At 38.9% G+C, this 19,432-nt stretch overlaps 1 protein-coding gene across 4 annotated transcripts in view; it reads right to left on the bottom strand.

Annotated features, from left to right (window-relative positions):
* The window catches only part of LOC311591254 (contactin-associated protein like 5-1-like), an 869,459-nt gene that overhangs the window by 421,411 nt on the left and 428,616 nt on the right, over positions 1–19,432 (bottom strand). For all 4 annotated transcript variants that reach the window (XM_084770689.1, XM_084770692.1, XM_084770691.1 and 1 more), the window contains exon 8: positions 6,430–6,694. In XM_084770689.1, coding sequence (XP_084626815.1) covers positions 6,430–6,694 — 265 coding nt within the window. The remainder of the gene's footprint in view (positions 1–6,429; positions 6,695–19,432) is intronic.

Here is a 19,432-nt window from a genome sequence, read left to right as displayed (position 1 = left end):
AGGTAAGGGAAAGGAAGAAAGAAAGAAAGAAGGAAAGAACAAGGAAGAATTAAAGAATAGGGAGGAGAGGAGGGAGGAAATGGAAAAGCAAGAAAAGATAGAGAGGAGAAAGAAAAAGTAGAGGAGTGGAAGGTGGAAGAGGGAAGAAGAGAGTAAGGGAGAGAAAGTAAGAGGAAAAATAACTACAAAGCAATGATATATGTTCATGGAAGAACATGTGGTGAGATCACAGAACCATGTGGCCTTGTGTCCCCACAATGCAAGGCAGTCTGTGGGAGGGGATTTGGGGAAGTAGAAGACAGTAAATCAGGAATACTAAGTGTCTTTTACGTATATGCGCTTTGCCTAAATGGACTTTCCAGTTCCTGAATGGATTCAGCCAGGCTCAGTCTGTACTATGATGCTTTGAGTATATTCTCTCAAACTCATGTTGTCGAGAGACTATGTTGTTTCTGAGTTTCAGAATGTGGCTAGGAGTACAGAGGGCTGCAATGGAAATGACTGGGTGATAAGTGGCAAAGTCTATGGAAGAGGGTTTGTTCTTGCAGAGGTAAATCTCCAGTCACCTTAGTCCTTGCCATGAATGATAATCCCACTGCAGAATCATTAGGAATATACTAACTATAAAATAGCCTGTTGACAGATTAGTGTGAAAATTGTCTGCTCTGAGCACGTAAGGGCTTGAGTTCAGAGCCCAAAAAACACACGTAAAATCTGAGCTTGGCAGCCCAGGCCTATAACACCAGCAGTGAAGATGAAGACAGGTGGGGCCTGGGGTTCACTGGTCAGCCAGTCTAGGCAACCCAGTAAGCCCCATGTTAGATTATGTACCCTGCTTCAAAAACCAAGGTGATACAGGGGGAGGTAATCCCCCTCAGGAACAGTCATAGGGGAGGGGAATAAGGGGAAAATGGGAGGGAGGGAAGAATGGGAGGATACAAGGGATGGGATAACCATTGAGATGTAACAAGAATAAATTAATTTAAAAAATCCAAGGTTAAGGGTGATAGAAGAGACACTCAATATCTGTCTATCTATGATATCCACAAGCATACACCACATACATAATGTTAGCATAACACACGTCATATGCAAAACTCTCACTAAATGTTTATTGAGATATTAATGTGTATATATTATGGCACTGAATAGCAAACTCAGTTAATGTAGACCACATATCTATTTAATAAAAAGTAGACTCTCTTGCCATCTTGTACAAAGTCCGTCTAACTCCAGAGTGAACCCACTGAGTAAAATATTTGGGAATAAGAGATACAACTTTAGATCCAAAATAGCATGTTTCTTATTATTACATTGAAGTTTGTCCCTAGAGCTTTGACACTCAGAGTTGTCTTCTTTACATATGTTATTTATGGAAGTAACAGCAAACAAAACAAAACAAAACAAGTTCAAGTCTAAATGTATCCTTTTCCTGGTTGACATCACTGTACACTTTTGTCAAGGGCAAGTGCATAGTATAAGTTTTCAACATGCCAGGATCTAAAATTACTTCGGGAGCAAACTTCCAGGCTCACCTGGGAGGGACAGGTTGTTTAGGTTAGACTTTGTGTATGCCTGTGGGGATTGCATTGGTTAGGTCGAAGGGTCCTCCCACTGCGGGTGACATCATCATTCCTTAGCTTGTGGTATTGAACAGTATAAAAAGAATTGGAGCACTCAACTCTTTGCTTCCTACCAGAGGATGCAATGGGACCATCTCCATCAAACCTCTGCTCCCACACCTTTTCCACCATGAAGGACTGTACCCTGAAATGTGTAGCAAAATAAACACTGCTCCCTGTGTTCCCTTTATTAGGGTATTTTATCACACTAACAGGAAGGAAACTCTGACTCACAGAGAGCATGGTCTGGAATCATTAACCTTCCTTTAGCCCTTTCTCTAAGGACTTGGCAAAAATAGGCCAAACCTCTTTCATATTTTCAAAGAAATCATCAAAAATGACATATTGCAAGCTAAATGAAATACATTAGGATGAATTATTCCACCTTGGTTCCTTTAGTTTACCATCTAATTCATATATTTTTTGTTCTAGGTATGCAGCTCCTAAAATGGTCTTATCATGAAGTTTGATGAGATTTTTTTCACTATGGATCATTCTGATGTGGTCTACCCTAAGCATCAGGTCCTATACAATGCTCAATAGATCCAGCCTCAACTCCTTGACCAAATGATGAGATTCTTTGTCTCTTTTGATACTCATACATATGAGCCTTACAAGACAAGAAACAAACAACAACAAAATACAAAGCAAGCACACTATTATTTTCCTTCATCTTTATCAAATTCTATCACCCAGAATATTGGAGTGTAGATGTTTTCTATGTGGAGAGTGTATTTACTTTACAATGCTTTCTCTCACTTTCAGTCCAAAAGATTCCAAATAACTTGGATCTGCATTGTCCTTGTAGGAAAAGTTAAATGAAGAAAGGTAGATGATACTCCTGTGCTGTCCTTTCCACAAGAAACAACTTCCCCCTCAGACAGAGAAATGTGAAATGCTGACAACACTCTGAATTCTGAATAATCTGAGCAATCAAGAAACAATGTCACACTCTGCTTTATGGTATACAACACTTCTCAAGAGAGACCAGCTGTCCCTTAAAGCTTTCCAAAAAGATAGTTCATTAGATAAGAAGTCTGAGCAAGCATGATGGTCTGATATGGAATCTCCAGTACATCAAAAGCCAGATGTGGCCACATGGAGTCTGTAACCCCAACAAAGTGAAAACTTGAGAGGACAGGATCCTGGGTTGCCAGCAGCATAGTTCCAAGTTTAATGAGAAATCCTGTCTGGAAGGAATAAAGCATCAAATGATAAAGCCAGTGCCCTACATTCCTCTCTGACCTCTGTGAATATATAAAGGCACCCATACCCCTAGAACAGATAGGAATGAAATATACCACCCCATGTATACACACACACACACACACACACACACACACACACACACACACACACACAAAGGTCACTGAGACAATTGCTATTTTTTGTGTTTTATTTTCCTCGATGAAGACAGTAATATCTCAATTATTTTCAAAATAATTTTGTTTTGAAATTTAAAGCAGAAAAAATCTATAGTACTTGTTTTGGCTTTTTAAAAAAATTCCTTTCAATCTTTCCTGATAGAAAAATATGAGAACCAAGAAATTTTTAGTTCATTTGAAAGATATTAAGAGATTAAAATTTTCCAAAATGTAGGAAAATCTTCTTGGGGAAATAATTTATAGGCTAGCCTTCTGACACAAGCATCATCAGTTCAGCTATTCATTTAAATTTTCTCCATTTGGTGCAGGAATTGAGAGACATGCCCACAGTGATACAACACTTTTTCTCCCTTAGAGCTGGGTAACTAGCAGGATTTTCCAGCCATTATCTTGGCCAAAAGTGTGTGTTAATGGACTATCTTGTGTTTAATATTAGAAGCAGTTCCTGGGTTTGTTAGAGAAGAGTTGCACCAGGGCCTGTAATATAGGAAACTGGATTTGTGACCCAAGGCCTACAAATCTCTGCGCCCAAATATCTTACCAATTAGTGAGAGACAGCTCAGTGCCAGCTCACATCTATATTATCCAAATAAGCAGGATGGTGGTTTAAATTTTATAACTATGAACATTAAAAATAATATCATTCAAAATGATTAACTCACCTCTATTAACAGAATCTAACAAATTTTAGAAAATTCTTCTGACTGCACAGATCTGATCACAGCTATTACAGCCTTCCTGAATGGGTCTGTCTTAGGCAGGGATTTTATTGCTGTGATAAAACACCATGGCCATAAAGCAAGTTGAGAACCCTGATAATACAGAAGTCCTTGCAAGTATAGATCCTGTCTCAGTATGGAGGGAACGGGCATATATCAGTCAGCTTCTCAACCCTATGCAAGTGTTTCAGATATATTTTTCTCACTAATGGCTGCCATAGTTTTATAAGGAAATTTTATGGCCCTTTCTGTGTGTGTTTGTGTGAAGGAAGGATGCCCATGTATATGTGAACACACACATAGAATACAGAAGACAGCCTTAAGTTTCACCTAAGACACATAGTCTACCTCCTCTGAGACAATATCTCTGCCTTGACTGGAGCTGATTAAGCTAGGCTAACTGGCTCACCAGATCCAAAGATACATATTCCCCAAGCACTCTAGGCTGAGCTCATAAGTCTATGTCACCATGGCCAGCTTTTTATGATACCTTGGGATCACACACAGGCCCTTGTGCTTCAGATGCAAACACTTTCCTTTCTAATCTGTCTCTGCAGCTTGGAAAGTGGTCTTTTTCTCTGCCTTTCCTGTAATAGACACCCGGCTGATCTCCAGTGCTTTACACATCTTAATTTAGACACACTTGTCAAATTAATACACTTAAGAATGAGCTGGCTTCATTTCTTGGAATCTAATGAACAGAAGTGGCCATATCCAGGATCAGGTCTCAAAAAGGTCATGGCTTCCATTTTGGCTGTTGTCACAGCTATTATTGACTGAAAGTTTGACAAGATGGAGAACCACCTCAGGGCATGTGTATGATAGAGTTTCTACACTGAGTGAGTTGCAATGTGAAGGCCCACCCTCAGTGTGGGTGGCATCATTCCACTGATGAGTCAGAAGGGAAAACTGAGTTAAATATTTATTTCTCTGTGTCTCTGTACTGCAGATGCCATGCAACAAAGCAGCTACCTCAAGCTTCTGCTACAAGGACTGTGCCCTTAAACTGAGAGCTGAAATAAAATTCTTTCCTGAAGTTGCAGTGAGAGACCCTCACTCAAGAGAATAAGGTGGAGAGTCATAGAGTAGGACATTTAATGACTCACCATAAATACATTTGAGACTTTCCCATGGCTTAAGCAGGTTATGACGAGTATATTATATTCTTTAATATTTAATAAATTTTATTTAGCCCAGTGAGAGAAGATTGTCATGTAAACAGAGAATGATGTATTGTAGTAAAGTCTGCTCTGAATTATAGTTAATAGCCAGAAATGTAGGACTTCACTTGGATTGTTTATCTTCAGATTTCTGACATGGTTTGTTGACTGAACTGAATATTGCAGCTCCAGCCTATGCACATGACCCAGCCTCATTCAGTATTTGTGATCCAAGAAAGACACTGGATAGCCAAAAGCTATCTATAAGATAGCCAGTAGAGAAAGAAGGAAAAGGTCCAAGTCTTCCAAGTTTAAAAAATCCAGCTTGCAACTAGGCAGAGGTGGTCCACCTTTTAAACTACAATATTCACAAGGCAGAGGCTAGTGAATCTCTGAGTTCAAGGCCAATCTGTTATACCCAGTGAGTTCCAGGCCAGACAAGGCTACACAGAGAAGCCTTGTCTTGAAAAACCAAAATAAATAAATAAATAAATAAATAAATAAATAAATGGAAGAATAAAAAGAAAAAGAAAGAAAAGGAAGGAAGAAAGGAAGGAAAGAAAGAAAGAAAGAAAGAAAGAAAGATGGAAATCCAGCCTGGAACTAGATATAGCTTACTGATTTAGAGCACTTGATGTTCTTACAGAATGTCCTGTTATGGCTTCAGTGTCCACACAAATGAAGTATACACAACATACAAAACACACACACACACACACACACACACACACCACTGTTTCCTAGGCTTCAGCCAACTTAAGGCTGTTAAGAAAAGTTTTCTCATATCCCAAAGTCACACTTTACAGTATATACTTATTATGTTTAAAATATTCAAGAAATAAAGTTGTTAAAGCTTATCAATTAAAATGAAATAAAACATGGTGACTGTAAAAAAATTCATAATCTTGTAGAAATTTAACATGGAAGCCAGATGATTTTAAATGAATTCTTAGCTCTTGTCATTGTGAAACATGACACTGGAGAAATTTCAGTTGCCCTTCATTTTTTAATGTGTAAAGTTTGAAAAATAGCCTCTTCTTGGGGGCAACCATGGTAAATATGATTCATAGGGTGAGAGATATTTACACAGGACCAAGGAGACCACTTCACAGATGGTGTAGAGTGTGTTCAATACTCCTGCATAAAAAATCTATCATCTAATTTTCTGACGATACTATACTGAAATAATCGGAAGACTTGTTAAATTACACGCGGTAAGTTCAGACTTCATTGTTTCTAATTAATGCATGTGTGTGAGAGAGAGAGAGGTCCAGCGCCTTCACATTTATAGTATATAGCCCATCAATGCACAACCCTTCATTCTTGTGTATGGTTTTGTATGTTTTAGGCAGAAACGAAAGTTTGGTTGACTTAAGTGAAGAAGAAACCACAAACAAAGAAAAGAAGGAGGACAACAGTGGGGAAGTGAAGGAGGAAGGGAAGTCAGGAGAGAAAAGGATGGGGAGAAGAAAGTCAGCCAGACAGGGAAGGAAGGAGAAAGGATGGAAGACGTGATTACAAAAGAAGTCAGCAATGACTGTACCTGTAAGGATATCTGTTCCGTGTCCTGTCACTTTCTTAATCAGGAGCCTCAGAGTCCCTCCCTCCAGGATGAGTAGCAGGGTCCCTGAGCCTTCAGACAGCTCTGTGGACAGAAGCAGACCATCTTTGTTCCATGTTCGAAACTGGAAACTCACTGACAGTCCATCAATTTGAGGGTTGCCTGGAAGCAGCAAATAACTCCTCCTGGAGTTGACAAACGTGATGGGGACAATTTGTGGCTCTGAACAGGAAAAAGTGACATTGCCCTGAAAACAATAAAAAAAAGCAAACATATAAGAGCCATTTTTATTTTGTAATCTAGCGCTGACCTTAATTTCAAGATCGTTCGACATTCAGCTTCATGATCTTAAAAGGAAAAATAGGTCAGCATTGCTCAGACCAAATCACAAAACTTCTGCTGTTCATGTTTTACCTCTCAATGCTTTCTGTAAAGGCAATCTGAGATTTAGGGACATTGGTTAGGGAAAGTCAACATCTTATACAGAACCAATGATATAAAAATAATTACGTTAACTCCCTGGGAAAACCCATATGGTGAGCCATCTATGTGTCAAACTCTGGAATAGCATTGAAAGCAATATACTTTTTCAATATACATTGAAAGCAACAGAAAATACTGTTACAACAAGAAATATGCTAATGAGAGACTGATCCTGACTCCTGAAGGGGTAAATGGTATGAAAACAGAGAGAGAGAGAGAGAGAGAGAGAGAGAGAGAGAGAGAGAGAGAGAGAGTCATTAAAGTGATGACGCTGGCTATATTTTAACTTTTAAGAATATGTAATATTCTTACATACCTGGGAGATATTAAGAGAATATAGTTAGTTTTGGATGTAGCTCATATGGTTGAGTAGTTCTCCAACATACACAAAGCCCTAAAAATATCTCTAGCAGTGTATTAACTAGCCATGGTGGTGTGCACTTGTAATCTCAGCCCTTCAGTCAATAGAGGCAGGAGGATCAGAAGTTTAGGGTCACTCTTGGATACTTAATGAGTTTAAGGCCAGCTTAGGTTATGTGAGGGAACAATAAAAAGAGGCAATTTTGACTCAACTAGAGAAAGTTGTAAGCAGTTTAATATTTGTGTAAGTGGGTATGAAATGGACCCTTCTGTATACAAGACACACAAAAGAAGTTCAATATCAGAAAGTTATGATGAGTTGAAGAATGGAGTTGGGAGATAGAAAGAACTGGAAGGGACAGGAGCTCCATGAGGAAATAAATGGAGCCAACAAATCCAGGTCGGGGTGGGAGTGGGTGCTGCAGAGATACATGTGTGGTGGGGACATAGACCCCCTGTTCAGATGTAGTCAATAGGCAGCACATTCTCCTTGTGGCTCCCCTAATATGGAAAGCAGGGACTGTCTCTGGCATGGACTCAGGTGCACACTCCTTAATCACCTTCCCATGGCAGAGCAGCCTTGCCAGTCTGGATGAGACTTGATAGCCTGGGGTCAAATGACAGGAGAGGATGGCTACCCCTTTGTAAGGAATGCAAGGCAGGGTTCATGTGGGAAAGAGGGTGGGACATGGAGGAGACAAGGGACAGGGTTACAATCCAAATGTAAAGTGAACAAATTAAAAATTTTAAAGAATAAATTTATATGCCCAATGCCACATACTGTCTGTTTCTATAGAAGAAAATAGAAGAAAGGCTGGATTACTGTTTTAACAGTGCAGAAGGCTTCTGTTGTGAAAGTCATTTTGTGTGCAGATAACACTGTCTACATCCAAATATGTCATATTTTTGTTTGCACCACCTAGATCCTTTAGGCACTGAAACTAATCTCAGCAGCCGTCCTACCCATCTATTAATCTCATACAGCACTGTCACAGATCACATCTCCTGCAGATGCATTATTTCAAAGCCAGGCTTTGTGTATCAGGGCTCGATTCCACTGAGTCTTCTTCCCAAGTCAACACCACTCATGTAAACCATGAAGGGTCCCTCAGTGGGGCATGCTCTCCAGAGCAGATGCCACTATTTAGTTTCCACCCAGGGCCCAAAATAGATGCTCAGTATGTGTCAGAAAGCCAGAAGTCTAACCCATAGCAACACTTCGCAAGAAAGACATTCACACATCTTAGGTTCAGTGGATAGAGTATTTGTTATACAAGAATACTGACCTGCATTCAGATCCTCAGAATCCAAGTAAAAATATTTGTTGACAGTGTGCACCTATTAATCCCAAAACAAACAGGTGGACACAGGTGTGTTGTGGGTGCTTGTTGACCAGACAATAGGTTTAAATAAATAAGTGAGTTGAAGACTCAGTGATAGATCCTGTCTGAAAATTTAAGGCTAAAAGCAATAGAGGGCAGAATCTCTTGCAACCTCTGACCTCAACATGCATAGGCACACATATGTTTACCTCCATATACCTATATATGTTTGTGGTACAAATATACTATATTTTTTTGTGGTGGTCATGTGTTCAGGCAAACAAATAACTAAACTCAAATGAACTTCCAGGAACACTTGTACATTTGCAATCTTTGGGTATTCACACAGCAATCAAACTGCCTGAGCCTGTTCTTGCACGAGCCATTAGTTGTGGTTATATAGATGTTTTACATTCTGTAGAGAAGATTCCTGGAGATAATGAATGACTAAAGGGGATATTCATCAAGAATTAGTGTGTACCATGGTAGGCAAAAAGCCAAATGCTTATACATGCACTCTGGATTCTACACAACACTTCCTTTATGCCTCCACTTTAAGGGCACACACACTTAATCTTAATCTTAAACTTAATCTTAAATCTTAAATCAAGACTATGGTGGTTACTGTGGGAGAGAGACCCCCATAAAGCTTATATCCAATTACTGTCATTTGTGTTCCTTCCTCTGCTTTAAATGCCACAATATTTTTAGTATAAATATCTGTCCACTATCTCATGTACAAATTTTCCCACTTTGATTTCTGGCACATTCAAGAAGAATCATATCCCAGTGTGTACATGACTATGCTGGCACTTACAATTGCAACAAATAAAGTCACAAATATACCATTGAGAGACTAAAAGCTGGTAGAAATTTTCCTTGTTCTGATGTTATTATCATTGCTCATAACAACAAATTTTCTCTGTCTCCACTCTGGACACAAAAGTTGATGCTTTGGAGAAGGAGTAGTGTGTGGTAGAGGTGGAGAGAGATGTAAATGCAATTAAGGTTCTAAAAAGATGCCTCCACTTACAGTTTTCAAACTTGCCCTTGTTCAGTTCAACTTGAGTATTGGATTCTCAGTATAAGAACTGAGTCCAGTATCATTCCAGATTATGTATACTTATAGCAAGAACTTCCTTTTCTTTACAAACTAATACTACCTACATATTTACTACTACACATGTTTGTTTGTTGTATTAGTTACTTTTCTTGTTGCTGTGGTCAAACATCAGACAGCAAAGGAAGAGAAAAATTAGTTTATTCCATCTTACAGTTCAAGGAGATATGGTACATCATGGCTGAAAAGATAAAGCATCCAGTGAGGTGGTCGTGATCATAGGAGTTTGAGGCCACTGCTCACATCAAGTTCACAGTCAGGAAACAGAGACAGATGAATGTTGGTGCTCAGCTTGCTTGCCTTCTCCTTTTTATTAAGCCCAAGATCGAGATCATATCACTACCAATATTCATGGTGGGTCTTCTCCCCTTAGGTAACCTATTCAATCTAATATTGCACAGGCATGCCTCAAAGTTTATCTAATAGGTAGAGCAAAATCCTCGAAAGTCAACAGTGTTAACCAGAGTTTTCTTATTCTGCTCCATGTCATTAAAACAAAACCTCTGAAGATACAAGGCACTTCTGCAGCAGGGCCCAGAGGTCCCTGAGCTGGATCTGACCTAAAGCTCTTCCCTGAAGGCTAGCTTTATTAGTTCCAGAAAGTGCCATTTAAGTTTCCAAAGAATGGTGCAACCAACAGTCCTATCTAACTGTGATGCCTGTGAACCACATCAACAACTACAGAGACATGATAAACCTCCAGGTACAGTAGTGACAGTCACACCTCGGTGGTAACTAACAGCTCTCTGATTGGACTTAAGACCAGATCAACAAGAGGGAAATCATGTCTTGTCCTGGAAACTTAGCCTACTATTCATGCTGGTGAAATAATGGATCTTGGAGAATAACTTAAACCACTATTCTGCTAAATTAGTACAATTTAAATCTATATTTTAAATATCAGTCTTTTAACCCACAGATAAGTGTAGTCCTCAAGATACATCAATGAAACATCTCCTTTTTAAGAGACATGAAGAAACAATTTTAAGGAATATAAACAAAATATCTGAAGGTGTGTAATTTACAACAAAAAAGAGGTTTGTATAACCTGTAATTTTCAAAATTGAAAATACAAAATCTGATTCACTGAAGAATTCTGTATCTTTTCAGGTCCTAACAACATAGCAGAAGAGTAGATATGGCTGCACATGGAGGAGATAAACACATGAGGTCACCTTTCTAAAAATAGTTTCTGTTTACTTTTAATTATCTGTATGTGCACGTGTGTATACATGCCTGCATGTATGTGTGTGTATGTGTGTGTGTGTGTGTGTGTGTGTGTGTGTGTGTGTGCTTATGCATGTGAGTGCAATACTTTTCAGTCAAAAGTGCTGTAGTTATAGGTGTTTTAAGGTGCCTAACACAGGTGCAGGGAACTGAACTTGGATGATCTGCAGGAGAATCACATGCTATTTTATGACTCACAAGTTCAGTAAACTGCCTACCATTGCTGACAAGAATATTCCCTGTGATGCTGTGACATGACCCATATTTGTAAAGAACAGTACTATCTTGAATTCAAAAGCAACTTACTGTGGACACATATTGTAAGTGGTATAGGCTATTCATTATGTATGCCTTCTTCCTAGAACATGTATAAGAAGAGGAAGGCTGGTTTGTCTCATGAGAACAGCATCTCTTTTGAACCCACCAGTGTACTATTTCCGGGGTTAAAAAGTTTCTTGCGCTGAAAGGGAACCCATCTCAATACTTTTTCTCAAACCTCCCTTTTTTCCATCCCTGAAAGCTAATGCCAATTATATCAGCCTTCAATATCAAAACATCCTGTAGTCTTGGTGGGCTGCATGTATGCAGCCCAAGAAGGCTATGACTGTGCCCAACACAAAAATGTAAACTTACTTAAAACATGAAGATTTAATTTTTTAATTTAACAGAGTAGTACACAGGCAGGAATTATGTCCATTTTAAGTGTCATGTTATAGTATCAAAAACTCAGCAAGATTACATGAGTCAAAGATGTGCAGATTAAATATTATTTTAGATTCCACATGGCTTGATCAGATGGGTCTGGCCTTTAAACCAGACTGCAGAGTCAGTAAAGTACTTCTCCCAGTGTGGTGGAACACCATCTTATCCACTTAGTGTTCTAAGAGAACACAAAGGCTAGCAAAGTGGCGTTCTCAACTCCCTTTTACCTATTTTCCTGCTGCACCTGGTGTACTTCTTTTTGTCTTTTCTAGCCAGAAGTGGAGACTTACATACCAAGCCCAGCTTGCCAAATTCTCCAGGTTTCACAGTTCAGATTTAGTTGTGTCATTGATTATCTTTATTTGCTTATATCCTCTTAGATTTTGCAGGATGTGTAGTTTAAAAATATCAAATCATGATACTTCCCAGACTCTAGAATCCAGTGGACCAACTCTTTATAAGAAACTCCAGTTTAGTTGGCCCCTTGAGGTAAGGTAGATGAGCTAATCTTGTCACAGTTATGAGTGTGTCTCTGTGTGTGTGTGTGTGTGTGTGTGTGTGTGTGTGTGTATGTGTGTGTGTGTGTGTGTGTGTGTGTGTGTGTGTGAGTGCCCTAGTTCTTTTTGTGAAGAAAGCTTACTAGTACAAATAGCAATGGGAGAAATAAATAATAAGCTTAGTTTCAACGTATTTGCAGTTACACTTAGGTGAGAAGGGGAAGAGCCTGGCTCTCATAACTCTTTACTTATATAATGAATAAATGTCAAGCAGGAAAGAACACATGGTACCTAACTGCTAAAGCACTAGCATCTGCTTTGTTTGTATGTTACACCATCTCTGTTAAAGTGTGAAGACACCTTAAGAGCAAATGAAGCTTTTAACTCAGTCATTATCACTTGGATTTGTTTCCGTGGCAACTTGACTCATGAGTACACTTATCACAAGTGACTGCTCCAGATCCCACAGTCACCATCCATTTTCTCTTCCAACTACACACAGAACCTTCTTTGCCCACACCTGATCACTTTGCAATCCCCTGCTCCTCACAAGTCCTGACTTCCATGGTGGCTTTCAAATGGTGTATTTTACCTTCAGACATCTGCATATTTCTAATAATACTTTATAAAAATAATCAGCTACTTTGTGATAAATGTGTAAACATATAATAGGGTGCCAGAAGAATAAGGATGTGGGGAGAGAAAGAGGTGATGGTTATATTATAAAAAAAAGTGAGTATATAGAAAAGGACTAAAAACCTTTCCCTATATGGGCTAGAAATGCTAGAAAATCTGGTGCTGTGTTAATGACAGATAAAAGTCATCAGTGCCATGGACCAGAAGTATTTTGAGCACATTGTTTCTCCACAGAAATTTGACTTATACATCTGGATCACAGTCTATCACTAACTGAAGTGTGGCAGAACTCAAGACAGGAGCCTGGAGCCAGAAACAAAGGCAGAGACCCCTGAGAAAGGCTCTTTACAGACTCACTCCCAATGGCTCGTTCAGCCTGCTTTATTTTTTGTTTTGTCTTGTCTTGTTTTTAACATATATATTATTTATTACAATTTCTTCACATTACATCCTAACTGTTATACCCTCATTCATATCTTTTCAGTCCCACCCTCCCTCCCCTCTTCTGCACTGTTCCCCTTCCATAGATCGTTCATCAAGGTGAAGTTTACCTACCCCACTGTCTGCACACAGTCTATTATGTCTCATCAGCATAGCCTGCATCCACGTCCTCTGTGTGCCAGCCATGCCATCTTGCCAAGGGCCAGTAACCAAATCCTAGGCACCAGATTGCATGTCAGGGATTCAGCAGAAGTCACTCCAGCCATATCTGGAGAATTAGCTGTCCATTGGCTGCATCTAAACATGCAGTACAGGTTCTCTGCATTCATTGCCATTGGTTGGTACATCAATTTGTGCAGTCCTCCCCATGTCCAGCTCTGCCCGCCTTGATGGTCTTGCTGTGAAGCTCCTTACCCTTCCTGGTCCTTCCATCCCCCCACTGGTCCCTAGAACTGTCAGCGCTCTACCCAGAGTCCAGCTTTAAGTCCCAGTATCTATCCCAATCCCCAACTAGGTGCAGTCTCTCAGAAGACATCTATGTTGGGCTAATGTTCACTTATAAGTGAGTATATGCCATATGTGTCTTTATGGGTCTGGGTTACTTCACTCAGGATGATCATTTCTAGTTCCATCCATTTGCCTGCAAATTTCAAGATTCCCTTGTTTTTAATAGCTGGATAGTATTCCATTGTGTAGATGTACCATAGTCTTTTTATTCATTCTTCTGTTGAGTGACGTCTAGGTTGTTTCCAGAATCTGGCTATTATGAACAAAGCTGCTTTGAACATAGCTCAGCAAGTGTCCTTGTTGTATGGTGGAACATCTTTCAAGTATATGCATAGGACTGATATAGCTTGGTCTTACAGTAGCACTATTTCCAAATTTCTGAGAAAGTACCAGATTGATTTCTAAAGTGGTTGTATAAATCTGTACTCTCACCAGCAATGGAGCAGTTCTTCCCTTTCTCCACATCCTTGCCAGCATGTGCTGTCACTTGAGTTTTTGATCTTAGCCATTCTGATAAGTCTAATATAAGATAGCATCTCAGAGTCATTTTAATTTGCATTTCTTTAAGTGTTTATGAGGCATTTGATATTCTTTTGTGGGTACTTGTTTTGTGCTGTATCCCATTTTTAAAATTGGATCATTTGGTTTCTTGGTATTTAATTTCTTGAGTTCTTTATATATTTTCTATATTAGATCTTTGTTGGATGTAGGTTTGGTAAAGACCTTTTCCCAATTTATAGGCAGTCACTTTGTTCTGTTGACAGTGTCCTTTGCCTTACTGAAATTTTTCAGTTTCATGAGGTCCCATTTATTCATTGTTGATCTTAGAGCCTTAGCAGTTGGTGTTCTGTTCAGCATGTTGTGTCCTGTGCCGTTGAATTCAAGGATCTTTCCCCACTTTTTCATCTAGTAGATGTTGTGTGTGTGGCTTAATCCACTTGCACTTGAGTTTTGTGTAAGGTAATAAGGATGAATCTATATGCATTTTTCTATATGTATACATACAGTGATACCAGCACAATTTGTTGAAGATCAAAAATGGCCATCCTACCAAAAGAAATCTACAGATTCAATGCAATCCCTATCAAAATATCTCCATAATTTTATAGACCTTAGAAGATCAATTCTCAAATTCATATAAATAACAAAGTCCTCAGAATAGCTAAAACAATCCTGTACAATAAAAAAATCTTCCAGAGGAATATGCATCCATGATCTCAAACTGTACTACAGAGCAACAGTTATAAAAAGGGCATGGTACTGACAAAGAAATAGGCTTTTTGATCAATGGAATTGTATCAAAGACCAAAAAATAAATCTACACACTTATGGACACTTGATTTTTTGCAAAAAAAAAAATGCAAAAACATACAATGGAAAATAAGTCAGTTGGTTTTCTTTTTGTCTTTTTCCCCCTTTTTTTTATTAATTTATTCTTGTTACATCTCAATGGTTATCCCATCCCTTGTATCCTCCCATTCTTCCCTCCCTCCCATTTTCCCCTTATTCCCCTCCCCTATGACTGATCCTGAGGGGGATTACCTCCCCCTGTATAAGCTCATAGGGTATAAGAAGCTTCTGTAAGGCAGAAGACACTGTCAAGAGAACAAAGCGACATCCTACAGACTGGGAAAAGATCTTCACCAACCTTACATCTCACAAAAGTCTAATATCCAAAATATATAAAGAACTCAAGAAATTAAACACCACCAAACCAAATAACCCAATTGAGAAATGGGGCTTGGAACTAAACAGAGAATTCTCAACAGAGGAATATCAAATGGCTAAGAAACACTTAAAGAAATGCTCAACCTCCTTAATCATCAGTTGGTTTTCTTAAACAACCTAGGAACACCTGCCCATGAGTAGCACTACTTACAGGGGACTTAGTCTTCCTATATAAACCATTAATAAATAAAATGTCCTCACAAATTTGACTAATAGCTAATCTGATGGAGGTAGCTCCTCGGCAGAGGATTCTTCTTCCCAGGTAATATTTGTTTATGTCAAGTTGACAAAATTTAACCAGCATATTAGCCCTGTCTCCCATTCTGAGCAGTGCCATTTCCTTTCTTAGTGAACTATCTATTTTTCTATTTTGTTGTGTCCCTGATCAAATGATTTATGCTAGAACATGAGGACAAGGAAATCTTGACAGATATCATTCAAATTCCTCTGTGCTCCGATAACAAACGGCCATTAAAAAAGAATACAGATCAATTTTGATTTCTATTTTGAGAAGAAATTGACAGTGTTGCATTTACACAGAACTAGATTCTGTTCCCGAATATTGACTGGTGAAGGATGTTTAAATGCAGGAAAAAGCTCACTTTTTTCTTTTCTTTTTCTTTATTATTAATTCATTCATATTACATCTCAATTGTTATCCTATCCCTTGTATCCTCCCATTCCTCCCTCCCTCTTACTTTCACCCTATTCCCCTCCTCTATGATTGTGACTGAGGGGGACCTCCTCCCCCTGTTTATGATCATAGGGCATCAATTTTCTTCTTGGTATTCTATTATCTTTCACCTGAGTGCCACTGGGACTCCCTATCAAGGAGACGTAGTCCTAGAGTTCATGTGAAAGTCAGTCCCTACTCTTCACTCAACTGTGGAGAATGTGTTTTCAATTGGCTAGGTCTGGGTAAGGGTTTGATGTTCATTGCATGCATTGTCCTTGGTTGGTGCCATAGTTTGGGGAGAACCCCTGGGCTCAGATCTGCCCATCATAATGTTCTTCTTGTAGGATTCTAGGACACTCTGGATCTTTCTATTTCCCTATTCTCCCATACTTCTCTCACCTAGAGTCCTCATAGGATGTCTTCACATCTATGCCACTTTCCTGGTAGGTGAAGACTTTCATGGGACATGTCCCTTGGATAGTGTCCAGTTATAAGCGAGTATATACCATTTGAGTCTTTCTGCTTCTTGGTTAACTCCCTCATTATGATCATTTCTAGTTAAATCCATTTGTCCATAAATTTTGTACATGATTTTTTATATCGAACTATATTAGCAGAATGAGAACACAGGGCTTAATTTAGACGGAAACAACCAGCAAGTAATTTTGATCATGCCTGGTGCTTTTGTTTATCACAAGAATTACATGAGTCCTCTCTTTTGGAACCCAGGTTGTTGGAGAAGGTGGTTCTAGGATCCTTAGAAGTTCCCATATTTTTGGAGCCAGAACACACACATCTTTATTAAATAGTTGTAAGAGAGTTACATCTGAATCTTTCTATTGTTGCAATGAAAAATCTAATCAACTATTGACATCTTAAAAGATGTTTTCTTCAGTTGATAATGCACCTTCCTTTCTAGGCTTCTTTCCTCAATTTCTGCCTCACTGCAGGAATGATTCCAAAATCAATCAATATGGCAGGTAGTAATGTAAGTGTGTATAAGTGCATGCATGAGTGTGGATGTGTATGTGCATGTGTTTCTCTCTCTCTGTCTCTCTGTCCCTCTGTCTCTCTCTGTCTCTCTCTGTGTGTCTCGCTCTGTCACTCTCTGTGTGTGTGTGTGTGTGTGTGTGTGTGTGTGTGTGTGTGTGTGAGTATTCCTGTTAAATATCATCTTGCAATTGATAATCCTTGTACTTTACACAGAACTGCTTAGTGTGGCTTTAAAATCCAGCTACACTGGCAGGGTAATTAGCCCTGAACATCTCCAATTGTCACATCTCATCACTGACAGTATACATACATACATACATATGTTAATACCTAGATTTTTATATGCATGACCAGTGTAGAATGCATATCCCCATGCTTGCATGGGAAGCACACTTTATGAAGTGAGATATCTCATAGTCCAATCTACCTGCAGATTAGCAAAACTTAAGAAACATTATTTTAAGTTCTATCAGCAGGGAGTGACTACCAATTGCTTGGATATACCTTCTCTCTTTTCTCTCCATGATAACGTGTTTTCTAGGGAGAATGTTTGGTTCCTACTGAGCTCCATAGAGAATTAGGATTGCTGACTTCACTGGAGATGATAGAGTGAAAAAATCCTATACAGCAGATTATCAAGAGTGATGGTCCAGGGCCTACACAATGAAAAGCAGAGGAAACCAACAAGTGTGGGTACAGGTTCTGATCAGCCTTCTCTTTCCAAATATATTCAGGCCATTCTGCCATAACATTTGAAGTATGTGAAATTGCTGACAGCAACCCAATAAAATCCCTCCAACTAAAATCTTTCAACCATGGCAGAGGGGCTCATAAAAATGAAGATCTTGTAGTAATAACACAACTACAGTGACTTCTCCATATTTGATGGATGAGATATCATGACAGCTGCTCTTGTTCAAGGACTTCTGACAGGGAGGACAGGGTGCCACTATACACTGTAATGGGACACTTCAGCATAAATCCAATGCATTGGCTCAAATCTTCCATACACAAACATCAGTTCAGAGGATGATGCTGTTCTGAGACACAGTGGACACTGACATGGTCTTATGTTTTTAAAACTTGGGTGAAGAAAATAGGTCTGGTTTGTCTTCCCTGAAGACAGAGTCAGGAAATTCCTGATACCACTCATAGAGCCCAAATTGCCTACTGAGACAAGCATGCTTTCCTATAGGACTCTCAATTGGAGATATCAAACAAAATAAACAAACTCTTTTCTTACAACAGAAATTACTTAAAATCTTGAGGGAATTTTTTAGTGGTCTATCTCATTCATAAATCTAAACAGTGTCCTTTATAAATACATCTTACAAATTTGTTTACAAAAGCAAGTTTTTTAATGTATAAACATTACTGCAAATTATACTCTCTGATGAATGTAACTTGAGATAGATACCCAAAACCTCTGTGTGGGCATTTAAAGATACCTAAGCATAATTTGCTTGTGAGAATTGATGCCTATGCTATTAGGGTGATTTCCAGAAAGCCAATTTTTAAAAGTTTTAATAAGTCTCCAGCTATGGCTTATATTGGCTTATCCTGAAATTCTTTTCTCATTGAAGCCATAAATCTTGGGATTTTTCTGAATGGAGGTCTCTGGAAAAAGCTTGTGCTTCTGCCAATGATGCTATAGAGGTATGGTTCCACCTCTGCTGCTGACATTTCCAAAACACTCTGTACCTAGCACAGAAGGACAGGTTCATTGGTTAGCAGACACTTTAGCCAGATTGCAGCATATGCCAGAAATATCATAACACTTTAAGCAGAGACAAGGAGGTAGTAGAACTGAGAATTCTGAGACATTTGTAAAGAATAGGTTACTGTGAACCAATTTCATATCTTTAGAATTAAACAGTACCCATTTGGAATAGAACAGATTTTTAAAGTACACAGAGAAAATAAGAGTGTATTGATAAACTAAGACCTCTGCTTTACCAGGAAAGATTAACCCTTTTGTGATCTAGAATGCAGGCAAGCAAAGTTCTGCCCAGTTCTCTGCTAAAGGACAAGGGAGAAATATTCAGTGATATTTCTTCTTCCCTTTTCCTATCATACTTTTTTTCACAGGCAAAATTAGTTTATTAACTTGTTTGCATGATACAGAGAAATGAAGCTAGAATAGCATGGGAAGCTTGCTCCTGCAGGTTAAATTTCAGAGCCCCAAAAGGTGATATGCATGATGTTAGAAAAGAAAATTCATCTGCAGTCTTACACAGATCAGAACCCTATGAAATATAGGGTTAATCGACCAGGGGATATGTGCCCACTTATG

This window comes from Acomys minous (genome assembly GCF_964271855.1).
Source record: "Acomys minous genome assembly, chromosome: 1".
NCBI lineage: Eukaryota > Metazoa > Chordata > Mammalia > Rodentia > Muridae > Acomys > Acomys minous.
This window is presented reverse-complemented; position numbering and strand designations above follow the sequence as displayed.